The sequence below is a fragment of the Acartia tonsa genome, chromosome 13 (assembly GCF_053477335.1).
Source record: "Acartia tonsa isolate MP-2025a chromosome 13, ASM5347733v1, whole genome shotgun sequence".
Lineage (NCBI taxonomy): Eukaryota > Metazoa > Arthropoda > Copepoda > Calanoida > Acartiidae > Acartia > Acartia tonsa.
In genome coordinates, this window is record NC_137272.1 from 22,214,534 (window position 1) to 22,228,433 (window position 13,900).

The 13,900-nt window shown below is 30.9% G+C and overlaps 1 protein-coding gene across 3 annotated transcripts in view; it reads left to right on the forward strand.

Moving 5' to 3' along the window:
• The window catches only part of LOC145304022 (uncharacterized), a 528,912-nt gene that overhangs the window by 491,461 nt on the left and 23,551 nt on the right, over positions 1 to 13,900 (forward strand). For all 3 annotated transcript variants that reach the window (XM_080145773.1, XM_080145774.1, XM_080145775.1), the window contains 4 exons: positions 594 to 716; positions 2,429 to 2,713; positions 3,105 to 3,211; positions 4,062 to 4,217. In XM_080145773.1, coding sequence (XP_080001899.1) covers positions 594 to 716; positions 2,429 to 2,713; positions 3,105 to 3,211; positions 4,062 to 4,217 — 671 coding nt within the window. The remainder of the gene's footprint in view (positions 1 to 593; positions 717 to 2,428; positions 2,714 to 3,104; positions 3,212 to 4,061; positions 4,218 to 13,900) is intronic.

Sequence of the window (13,900 nt, forward strand, 5' to 3'; positions counted from 1 at the left end):
CCAAAAATTGAAATTCCTTTAAACACAGGCATGTTGCATATCAAAATGACCGCATTGTAATGCTGATTATGAATCTGAAAACCATTTTGAAAAATATTGCTCCTAGTTCGAATAAGAGCTCATTAAGTACCTATAAAGGCTAATTTAGTCAAAATTGTTCATTTTGGTAGGTTATTTGAAAATCATTTCAGACTGAATCAATATTTTTCAAAACGGTTTTCAGATCTGTAATCAGCATTTCAATGCGGTCATTTAGATATGCAACATGCCTGTGTTTGAAGAAATTTCAATTTTTGGTTTTATAAGGGGGCGGGCACATTTTATAACCCCCGCGCGCCCGTTGTTTTTGGATTAAAAAACCTCTTTCAAATTTCACAGGGTTTTATATTGGCCCAGTAACCCTTGCCAATGTGAAAAAATGTGAAATTCCCAAAAAGTTGGAAATCAACCCGCCCTAACCTTCACCCTCCAAAAAGAAATCGTCTCTAGAAAAAGATACCCCACCAAAATAGAATTATAGAATAATTTAACTGCTTCTGTCCCCTTCCTTCCTAAAATTTTCTGCCATCCTTTTAATTTAAATGCTATTGCAGGGGAAGATTGGACCGTATGGTTGCTGAACCCTCCACAGATACCTCCAGCAATCCTGGCAGGAATCCAGGCCAGGATTCGGATTCAGACAGCGCCAGTATTTCCAGCAGTGTTAGAAGCTCAAGGTAAAGATTACACTTGCCGTAAATTATAATTTACGTATTTCACATCGAGTATTATTTGATTTTTCTCCTTAACTCATTTCACTTAAAGCTACATTTGACAAAAAGATACATTTGACTCAAAATATTTCACATAATGGAACACTTTACATTAAAACGTTTCACATTAAAGGGAGTGTGAACGTAAAAATTTCTCATCTGATTATCAAATCTTAACATTTACTAAGCATATTTCACTACCCTGATCAACCAAAAACGTCCTATTAACAAAAATATCCAGGAATAATGTCTTGATTTTATGGTATTTTGAGAGGGAAAAGGAAAAAACAGGGAAAATCTGAACGTTTTTGATTCTTATATTGTTTGTAGGGATATTTAACTTGTCATATATAGTTGAAACAATTTACTTACTGTTAAGGATTTATTTTATGCTATAAAATTGCCAATTAGTTTTTTTTAGGCATATTTTAAATTCGTATTATTGACAAAAAAATACCTCACTGTCTACAAAGGGTTGAATCTCATAGGTTATTTAAGATAATAATATCCTTTTTTTATTGTGTTGGACAATAAATAACCCACTTTGGAGAATTAGTTTACACTTTTATCAGACTGTTTATAAAGAAATATTGCGTCTTTATTATTTACAAATTTGTAATTAAAGGTGGGCGAGAGATGGGCCATCTAACAGTTAGGGAGTTGAATTCATTTTTATAGAAGCAGAAATATAATCTATGATTATGGTTTGGACCCTCTAAAACTGTAATCTACCTTTTCACTTTCCCCTCTCTTGTTGAAGATATCTTCAACGCCGATACGATTTTTGAAATGTAAGATTCTACTTTCCCTTTTCTTGGTGAAGATATCTTCAACGCCGATACGATTTTTGAAATGTAAGATTCCACTTTTGCCTCTCTTGGTGAAGATATCTTCAACGCCGATACGATTTTTGAAATTTAAGATTCCACTTTTGCCTCTCTTGGTGAAGATATCTTCAACAAGAGAGACAAAAGTGGAATCTTATATTTCAAAAATCGTATCGGCGTTGAAGATATCTTCACCAAGAGAGGGGAAAGTGGAAGGGTAGATTACAGTTTTATAGGGTCCAAACCATAATCATAGATTATATTTCTGATTCTATAAAAATGGATTCAACTCCCTAACTGTCTAAAGTTAATTGGATAATAATAAAAAAACCTGTTTCTGGCTTTGTTATTGTATTTGGTTTTCAATAAAAAATATTGCTTATTTTATCAATTTCTAAGTAACTATACATTGGTTTAAAGCAAGGATGATGTTAAAAGTCAGCTTAACTGTTAGGAAAAATCTAGAACTATGTGAAAAAGTTTAATTTTAGCTATAATGGGAGAAAAAATCAATTTAATGGACATTTTATATAATACGGAAAATTTCTTCCTTTCCCTGTACCTTATAAAAATCGTCGGAAAAAGCCGTTTTTTAAGCAAACAAAAGCGCGTTTTGCTCTATCTGTGAGATATTATGAATGAGATAATGTTAAGATTTGATATTAAGATGAGAAAAATTTACGTTCACAGTCCCTTTAAAGTACATTTCACATAAAGATGCCCTTCATATTAAAGGTAGTTTTAACATAAAAAAAACATTTTACATGTTTTCTCTTTACCACTTTTATTTGTCCCTAACATTATTAAGCTTAGGTATATTTCATTATTTTTAATATGAAATATTTTTAGATACACTGGCTCGCGGCGCAGCAGTATACCTGAAACCGGGCACCAGCTCGCCCGCCTCGCAGAAGACTCCGCTCCCGCCTCACCTAGTCCTCCCGCCTCTCCGCCGATGGGTGGCAGCAGTTCACCGCCGCCAGCAGCGGTTGACAGCCCGCATTACGTACCTAGACCAGTGTTGCCGGCCGCCTCTGGGACCGCTAAAGTTACGGTTTCAACGGCTTCGGCGGCTGCTCCTGGTAGTGGTGGCCTTGTTGGCTCCGTTAGGCATAATACTAATTCTCTTCCAAGGTGAAATTTTATGTTTGGTTTTATGTATAATGGTTAATAGTTTTTTTTTAAGGACATTATTTTCTCGAAACCGATTAATATCCGGTTAGATTAGAACCAGTTTTCAGCCATACGAAAACACTATGTCTAGCATCGTATTACATCCAGTTTTCTTCGAATATAAAAATGTGCAATCATAAGATTTAAACCAGTTTTATAGCTCCGAGATGCCGAAGGCATGGACTATTATTGTACATCTTATAATGGCCATTTTATATCCGCGGAAAGCTGTTTATAATACGAGAAATATCTATTCTATTATTCTTATACTCATTCCTATTAATTATAACATTAATAAAGATGCAATATTTCAGAAACGTTTTTGATGTTTCATTATGATATTTTGTTGCAGGCTTGGAACCAGTTCAATCCAGAAGAAGGGAGCTGGTAGTTCTGGTGCCAGCATTGTACCTGTCACAAATACAGCTCAACCTACAAATATTCAAACTAGTACACAAGGTACACAAATCATTCTTGTTTACCCCAAAGTGCTTATTGCGCACTTAAACCCTTATCTTTTTTGAGAAATTGAAACAAGGGTAGGGTGATTTTTTTTTATCTCTCGTGCCTAACCTCTGCAGAAGACTTTAACTCTGTAGGGTCTATACCTGCAGTGCCCTAACCTTGTGCGGCTGTATCTGTGTAACCCTGTGTAACCTAACCTAAGCTAACCTAAAGTAACAAACAAACCACAACCCCTTCTCTTCCCCTTACTTTTAAATTTATTTTAAAAATATACAAATATCCTATTTTATTATTTTCTTATATGGATTTAAGAAACAGGAATGTGTCACATCCCACCAATGATTATGCAAGACACAGTATATTTTTTTTAAAGAATATTAAACTAGTGAAGAAGGGGACATTCAGCTGTTTATTACACTAGTCCTTAAAGTACTGTATTATAATAACGTTTTCTTATTCGTTGGATTAAAAACTTTAGGGACTTTCATTGAATTTTAATCGGTTGGTTAAGTGAAATGAGTGTCTAAACGTTTTAACCACGCAGTGTAATCTATAAATGGGGTAATTTTGTAAACCATCATTTTGGATTTACATCATTCATCGGTTATTGTCTTATCCCTTTAGATATATTACCCCTTCCTTGCATAGAGTATCAATATTGAATATTGGCCATAACCACCAAATTATAGATTTCCGATAAAACACTTTCTTACATACTTTATCAAAGTTTTATTTTTATTCAATAACATTAAATTTTTTTTTTATTGCAAAAAAGATTTAACAATCGCCCATCTTAACTTTTAACTTATAATTTCAATTATGTGAATATTATCATATTTTTTAGGCGGTGGTATTCGATCAGCCCGCTTCCGGCCGCACGGCTACAAGCCTCTGCCGGCGCCGCAGCGCAAGTCTTCCGCCTCTAGTCTGACCGGACTGTCGCCCGGCGGCTTAGGATCTCAGAGAAAGGCATCGCTTGACTCATTGGGACGCATTACAGGTAGGTGCATTTTTTTGGGGTCTTGCGTTTTTTTTGTATTATGCTCAATTTTTTAGTTACGTATAGATACATTGTACTCTTTTCAAATAAAAGGGATACGTGTAACGAAAGGTAGTTTTAACAAGCATGCTGTAATAGAATTAACAACGAAATGATTACTTTATCTGTGTATGTATTTATTGGCTTTAAATGAATGATTTTTTCTCCAAAAATTGGGTGAAAACCGAAACTGTAATTTTATACTTTTTATATATTCTAGTTACCATACGGAATAAGAAGGTACATATTCGTATTTATATTTATTTATTCCATGGAATATAAGAACATGACAATGAACGAGAAATTAATCTTCCCCTTGTAAAATTAATCTTTTGTAGATGGTAAAAATTGGAGGGAAGAAAGTGTTGTAGATTTATTTCCCACCCTACTGTATGGGCAAATAAAGGAAAACTGTTTTTGGTTTAATATTTAAATATCTTACCATTGCTGTATAAAGTAGTTTTTTTTGTTAAAGAAGGTTAAAATAAAATAAAATCGAATGTTAAATGCAAAATTATCATCCTTATAGGCAGGAGAAAGATCTACCATAGCAGTTTTTCACAAATTAGAATAGTGGGAACATTATTTCATCGTCTATTGTCCCATTCCTGAATCTATGTATATGTTGTAATATTTGGTATATTTTATAGATGTAGTTGTATTATAAAGTAGGTAGGTATTGCATTACAATAAAACAAGGATGACAACATACATAAGTAGTGAGGCAAAAAATCATAATTGAAAAAATGAACAAAATTGATTATAGAGCAACTGTTCAGTGGTCATAAAAAAGAGAGAAAGATTAAAAGATAGAAAAATGATAAAGACAATCACTTAAAACTTGTTGGAACTTTTATTAAATCTGACTTGGTCTTTTCTGCTTATAGTTTTAAATCTACATAGTGTATAATATTGTTTATCATAATTGGGCTTTCAAATGGTATAAAATTACATTTTTTACAAGCAACCAAACACAGAATTTTACATAAATGATGAAAAATTTATGTATATTCCGTGAATCCCTGATTATACAGGGTGCGCCACATAAAACCGGACTTTTTCTAAATTGTAAACAAATTAACATAAAATCGTCAATTTTAAAGATTTTATTAAATTTTAAAAACTGGGAAGCAAACTAGGTATATGACTATTAGATCATTGAATAAAATCGCCGCCAGCATCAATCACCGCCTCTACCCGCCTACTCAACCGACGGCAGTCCCAGGTCAAAATGTACCTGGTCAAGCTGGCGAAGTTCTCCTTGATAGTGGCAATGAGGGATGTCTTTATGGTATGAGCACGTCTATTGGTGCATACTTAAAAGTAGCTCCAGGCCCAAAAGTCAATTGAATTAAGATCGGACTGCTGGGAGGCCACATTTCCTTAGGATTGTGAGTAACCGCAGGATCCAAATTCACCCAACTTTCAAGCTAACCTTTGACACGGAGGCCTTTATTTGGACCACAGTTGAGCTAGAACGACGTTTTAGAAATGGCAGGAAGATTCAACTAGGGTTGTCAGCGCAATCCATAGTCTAAAATGAGTTTTCAAGTTCCATATGGGTCTTTAACGTCGAGAACCGAAAAATTTTCCCGATTTTACACGATTTTTGACGTTTTTGACATCTCCAAATCTGCCACGTTTCACTTTGCCGGAGTACTACAGCCAAGCCATTTTAGATAGAGAGCTCTAGTCTTTTCTAGTGTCTTACTTATGTATCTAACAGTATCCCCAGCAAGTTGCATAACTCTACCTCATCTACAGATGGGCTGATGTCTGATTTAGTCGGCCCTAGTCGAGAATCCAGATTATATTACCAGCGCATTTCGAATCTGCCTTGTTGAATATAAGCGCGGTCAGCTCGGAGTACGAGCTCATCTTCGTCCAAAGATTATTTTGGGCTAAAAGTTCATAACCTAAGCTTTTTATAGTGGGGTCAAACGTCCTGATTGGTCAAGTAGTTTTGTCGCTATGACCGTTTAAAAAAAGTCCGGTTTTATGTGGCGCACCCTGTATATTTGATTATACTGCAATTATTACAAAGATAATCTAATACTACGTACGGATTTTTAGGAGCGAAGCTTCTTAATATTTCACATCCATTATACAACTTTCTTGGGGACCTTTTCTGTCGGTAATTCTTTAAATACATTTATAAATTGATGTGTAAAGGTTTCGTGATTTTTAAAAGATATATTTTTCTTCTCTTTTTAAAGGCAACTCAATATCTGCTCTTTAACCTAATAACCTTTTTTCTTGTGCTTCGCTAATTTAGGATGTTTTCATACTTGTCATTTTTGTATGTCACATATTTATATTTATATTATTTAATCTTATAGTTAACTAGCCACTCTGTAACTTTATATTGTATTGTTATTGCACCAAAATATCTTATTATTTGAATAGCTTTGTATGTTAATATATATTTTTAGTAGTGCTTTTATTGTATAATATGTTAATGTATCAGTTAAATATGGTGTCATATCAAATTTTAATATTAAATAATATTTAGACTTCTAATATTTAATCATCAAACCCTTTTATTAAGTCTAAAGAACAATAATTAAAGTCTTAAAGCTTATATAAAACCACTCCTCATGTGTTCAGTATTTCTAAAGATGCATCTAGTTTTAAAAATTATTAAATTTTTAGATTCTAGAATTTTATATTTTGTTAAATTCAATATCTTTAGCAGCGCAGCTACTATATTCTAAATATAGTCCGTCCTTTTGACAGTATGTTTGTCACTTCAAGTTTGCCTAGTCGTTTTAGGAATCATTATGACAAAAATCATTGTAATAGGAAACATTACACAATAAAATGTGAAAAATAGCTAAAAAAATCTACATCTTTAAAATGGATATTCATTTCTTTATTGTACCTAACTGTTTAAGGAATCATTATGAAATGTTTAAAATCGATTTGACAGTTCTATCATGTCTAAATTTATGTTATCTATTTTGGCTGCGCTTCTTTTGAACCTTATAATACTTGTTGTTTATATAAGGATATTTTTCTACATTAAATATTAATGCTTCGATGAAATATTCCAAAAACTTTTTATATATATTCTGTTAAAAGAGAAACATTTTGAATAACAAATTATCTAACTTTAAGTTTAAAATAAAAACAAAATAATGCTAAAATTGTTGAAATTATTTAGAAAATCCCTAGAAATATTTTAAAATGTGTAGGTCTGATTTAAACTTTTCATTTTCAGGACTTTTTTGTTTTTATAATAGATTATTTTACTAAGAATTATTATTCACTAGGTATGATTTAAGCTTTTAAAGGTAAAATTTATCATGACTTGTTGAAGTATAGAAGATAAATTTACTTTACTGTTCATATTTTTAATATGTTTAGATTCTGTTAGCATACTAATAAAAATAAATTACTTTTTGATGACAATTTCAGAGAAAAAGTAACTGACAAATTTTATTAAAATTTTAATTTTTAAATTAGTTTGTTTCTCGAGCTAGCCAGCTTAGAATAAGCAAGGAGGGAGGGGACATTGGACTGTAAATTACACTGGTATCCAAAGTTTTAGATCGATATCTTATTCATTGGCTCATAAACTTTGGTTACTTTGAATTTTGTTTTGTTGATTCAAAACTAGCATTTTATCTTTACCAATTTCTAAACAAATGATTTTAATCTACAAACGGGATAAATTTGTTTATCATCATGGGGAATACAAATTAATTTATTGTCCATTGTCTTATCATTTTGGCTGGCTATTTTATCCATGGCATATAAGCCTTATTGTGATATTACCCAGAGGGACTTAATTAATCTAATTCCCTTACTCTACCCTAGTGCAGGGAGTTGACAATAATGCTTAAATTAATCTACATCCCTTCATCTTTCTAATAATATTACTTTAGACCGAGAAAAGGGGAGGATTATAGGAAGGAAGGGGACAATTGGCTGTTTTTCACATGAGTCCTCAAAGTTTTATGATGACGTTTCCTTGTTTGTTGGCTTAACTACTTTGAGAACTTTAATTGAATTTTCATTGGTTGTTTTTTTTTAATTTGAGTGTACAAACGTTTCAACCACTTATTGTAATCTACAGAAGGAGTAGTTTGTGTATCATCATTGGAGTACACATCAATTTATCGGCCGTTGTCTTATCCTTTGGAACCCTGGAAAGAATATTAATTTATTATCCATTGTCATATCCCTGTATCTCTGGTCAACCTGTAATGTAATTTGTAGCAAGTAGTCATACAATAGATAGATGAAGGGGCAGATAGGTAATTCAGTACAATATTTAAAGCAAAAACCTTACAACTTAACACGACCTTTGTCTGAAAGTCTTTAATTATAGGGTAATGTATTCCACCTATATACACTTTAAACTTCGGGTGCCTAACATAGCAGCTGTATGTACAAAAGCCTGTTACATATACTAAATGAGGTTGCTTGTATTGGCTTTCTATGTATTTTCTTAATTAGTTTTATTTGTTAAGATGAGAATTTTTAAAGAATCCTCTAAATTCTATTTTTAATTTCTTAAGAAAATATGTGTTTATTTTCATTAGTAAATGTGCTTTATCTTGAACATAAGTAATTAAAGATTAAAAATTTTATAACATGACATAATATCCATATTAATTATAACAATGACTAAAGAAAATCTTTTGCCTTTACTTTATCATACAATAATTATGTATGTCGGTTTCTTTCCTTAATATTTTGTCTCAATCTTATATCATACTTAGATTGGCAAAAAAAATTATTTTGGTGCAATTTTTCTAACAACTTAAAAAAATTGCATGAAATTAATTATAAGTGTAATAAAAAAGCAGTAGGTGTGAAAAATTTCTTTAATGTTGAAAAGTGTGTATTTTTATGCCTTTTTTTGCAAAAAAAAATTGCTTAAGAATGAAATTTATCTTACATTTACCTTTCCCTGAATCCCTGGAGCCAAGTTAGTCCGTATGCTATGCTTAACCTCTGTTGGGGAATGGTATTGTATTAGTTGCAAGCTCAACTCAACAATGCCATCCACAGCCTCCATGAGAATTTTAGGACAATTCTCCCCGCGGACATTTCTCCCCCACCCTCTCTCTTTTCTCTGTAAGTAACTGCATACACATTATCTACAGTGGGCCACAGCTCTTCGCAATCTTCCCTATCCACACTCCCTCTCAGTGATTCAGTTTGGCTTTGGAATTCTCTTCATCATGTGGATATGATCCAGGATGTTAAGTGATCAAATACTTTCAAAATTTAATAGAAAATGACCTGGAACAATTTTAATTTAAAGATAGCATAAATTTAGATAAAGTATATTTACACCCAAATGCGATACTTTAAATTATAGGTTCAGTAAAAATGGAAATAATAAACTCATTGCCCATTAGTTGGATTGAATTACACCAAATGCTTATCAGTTTAATTAAACTTTACAATGCATTAGTTGAATAAAAACATTAATAGCCACATTTATGGATAAAATGTGCCAAAAAATACTTTTTTGTTATGAATAAGCAAATCCTTTCAGATAAAATATTATAGAAAATAATATGAATATATGAGAAGAAATTTGAATATGAAAAATGTTTTCTAAATATAATACATTCTATTGGAAGAGGGAGAAAGAGGAGAAATGTGAAAAATCTGAAAGGAATTTTTCAAACCATCTAAAATTTTTAATCAAGAAACATTTAGAATTATCTATTTTCATTTACTAAGTGTGTTTTCTAATAAGTTTAAGCCAAGTTTGACAACCAAATATCAGTGGCAAAGCTATTCTATTTTCCCACCAACCAAACTGAAAATCTATCAATATTGCCAAAATTGCAGATTGTTTTTATGGCTCATTCATTTACAGACAACCTAACATTTTCAAAACTAAAATGTAAATTCTGATATATTTGTATTTCTTGTATTTTTTATATAAATACTTGGTTTCATTTGTTTAATTTTGACACCCTGTAATGAACAAAAGTATAGTACATTAGTGAGCAGGACATTTTATGTGTTAGACCATGGCTAACATTACAGTGACAACCCATTGTTTGCTTTGTTTATTGCTTTTGCAATCATTTATATCTCCTCTCTTTGACTTGGTGTTTGCTCATTATCCAGTGTGGCGGGCCTTTCACAATTAAACCACATGACACAATATTTTTTGTTGTTGTCATAATAATCATCTTTCTGAAATCCTTTATTTTACTTTGGACCACTCACCCCATTTTCTGAACATAATATAGTGATTAGTTTTTGGATTAGTTAAGTTAGATTATGTAAGGTTTAGCAAAGTACTGCAAAGCTTGTGTCATCTGCAAATTTTATAACAACCATTGTAAATGGGGTGTTTGGAGATGATCCAATTTCTATATAAGGATTTTATCAATCTTTTTGAACACACAACATCTGCACATTGCAGTTACAGTTTTAATTGTTAATTATATAATCCCAACAGTGGCAAAATTAAAGTTGCAATTTTAAAAAGAAGCAATTAACAACAAGTTTGATAATTGAGTGTAGGTTGGTTCAATGGTTTCATACATGCTGCCCATGTTGGCCCTTTAAGGTTATTTCACATTTACATGATATATTTACATCAAAATTCATTAATCATTCATTGAGCTTTTAATTTTAGATTACAGGATTTTTGTAAATAAAACCTTACTAATGTGCAATTAAAACTCAATTGAAAAAAAATTCAATTTGATAGAAACCTAAATAAAATTCATTTATTAATTTTGTTAACTAAAGTTATGTTTTAAAGTCTTACATGTGAAAATATTTATTATAATCAGAGAGATAGTGATGACACTGCTTTACTTACAGAGGATGATGAAGCTACTAATACCCCTGTTAGGAAATTAAATGTCGAATCTATGCATGAAATGATTGGGGTTTATGGGCACCCCAGTCTTTTTTTCTATGTATACTCTACTTTGTATACCCGTATAAGATAAGACTAAATGAAAAGTTTTTATCAAACCAATTTTTTTTATTATGGTAGATAATTTTAGTTATTTACATTATTTAAGTTAATATACCTCTGACATTAACATTTAACTAAAACCCAGATATAGAAGAACAAATCGAAGAGCAAGTTCACAGCCTTATTTATCCATCAACACTGTCAATCCTGTTCCAAACATAACCTTGTAGGGTTTTTATATAGCATACTTCTTATTGTTATTGGTAGCACAGCTACTCCACAATTATTCTAACTTTCTAACAGTTACAATAACTTTCTTTACTTTAAATAGATTTTACAAATTTAAGAGCATAAAGGTTTTACTATTAAATGTTCCATACATGTCATTTTTGTTACTTAGTTACATTTATTTTTGCTGAAAGTTCATGTTTTTTTGAATTCTTTACTTTTTGTTTCTTACTTTTACTACACTAATTTAAATATAGTGTTTTGTTAAAATAATGAATAAATTTTTGGAACATTTAAATTTTCTTTTTTATAACTTTTATTGTTTAAATTATTTCTTTTAAAATAAAAGAGAAAAAGGGTAATTCTTTTCCAACTTGTAGAGACCGGTGGGATACAATAGTGAGTGACAGCGATGATAATGATGCTCATTCATCAATTTCAAAGGAAATTGTTCTCACAAATTTTCTCTGTGTACTCATTCTTTTAAAAAAAACATATGAATTCTTTTTTTTATGGAATCTTTGTAATAGTCCTTAATTTATGTTGCCCAAGGTAAATTTAGTGAGAATAAACATAAATTAGTCTCGAAGAAGTTCCAGAGTAACCTCACCCCGTCCAAGCATTGATCTTGGAACTCTTAGGTGTCAATAACAACACAACAGAATCAAGTTCATCAAAATTATAACACATCTTAAAAATTATAAATATCACATTTCTTGAAAATAAGATTAAACTAATTAAAGATAAGTGCACAATTACTTAATTATGAATTTTAATTCCACTATATAAAGTGTTGCCATTGATATTGTGTAGATTAGCTAGACAATCACGTGGCATATCAGAACCTCCTCTAAGAAGAAGAAGCTTAGTTCCTCCAACCAAGCGAGGTGTTAAATTAAACCTATCTTTCTATAGTGCAATAATAAATCTAAAGTATCCACATCTAAAAGATTTTAGCACAATTTTATTCAGGAAAAATGTTGAATTCATGAATCTTTAAACTCAATTTATCAATGTCAATAAACTATCAAAGCGCAAAAAGAATTTTCACGTCACAAAAGTGTGAATTTGTATCAAATCCAAATGGAAAATTTAAAAAAAGATAATTTGTTATTCAAGATTGATATTTGAAACATCAATATTTAGAATACAAATATTGAGTTTTCTTATTTTAAATTGAAACAACCAACTAACCTCCAGCTAAAATATCCAAAACTGAAAACTGTTTTGAATTTTAAATTGAAATGGAAAATATAAACAGCAAGAAAATGGAATACATTTGTATCAATTTTAGTTTTAAACATATGAACAGTAAGATATATAAGTTTTCTGGAATTTTAAAGTTAGGGGGAGATTTGAAATCTCCATCAAATTTTGAGGATTTTTTATAAAATTCGTTTTTTCTATAATTCTTTATCTAAAAGCGGAAATGCAATTTAAGTTAATTAATTTTGGCATCTGTGATTGGTGGATTTAAAAAATCTGCGCTCTGATTGGATGGCGTACATCATTCAACCAATTAGAGCGCAGGTAGTTTAAAATCCACCTATCCTATTGGTCAAAATTAATTCACTTAAAATGCATTTCCGCTTTTAGATAAAGAATTATAGAAAAAACTAATTTTACAGAAGATCCTTAAAATTTGATGCAGATTTCAAATCTCCCCCTAACATTAAAATTCCGTAAAACTTATATATCTTAATGAACAGTATTCTACTTTTAGGTGAAATAGTTGTTTTTTACCTTTAAAAAATTATCTCAGAAGGCAAATTTCTTTACAAAACCTTAACATAAATGTACTGTACATATTAGATATAAAATTAATGGATGAGTTCTTATTATTGAAGAAGATATGTTTTAATCTTTTGTAGAAACATACACAATATACATTTTATGAGTAAAAGCAATTGCTGTATTTTCTTTTATAGGTGTAACAAAAGTAAACCTCCCCACTCCTTTTAGTAGTAAAGCTGCTCTATAATTTCAAATATTTTTAGGATTTACTTCCATTTTTTTTACATATTTTTGGGTGTTAGTTTTCCTCCTAAGAAAATCTGTAGATTAAAATTAATAGTTAAAAAGTTTAGATACTACTAGTCTATACCTATGAAGATTTTATAAAGTACACAAGTTTTTTATTCAACAAATTAGAGAGTACATTAAAAAGACTTTGGGTACTAGTATAATTTTTAGTGTAATGTTCACATCTGCTAATTCTTAAACTTCGTTACCACATTCTGGGGGTACTTTAAGGGGGGGGGGGGAGGGGGCACTTGTGATTCACTTTCTAATGAAGGTAAAATCCTAGCATTGTTGAATCCCTGGATTCCATATGTATGGAAATGCAGAATATAAATGAGAATGGGATTCGAACCAGGGATGCAGTGAAGGGACGATAAATTATTTTTAGATAAATAAATAAAACAGCAATTAGATGTATGGAAGATAAAATCAATTTAATTGAAAGTTCAGAATTTTGTATAGATTGTTTTTTATAGATCAAGTCCTT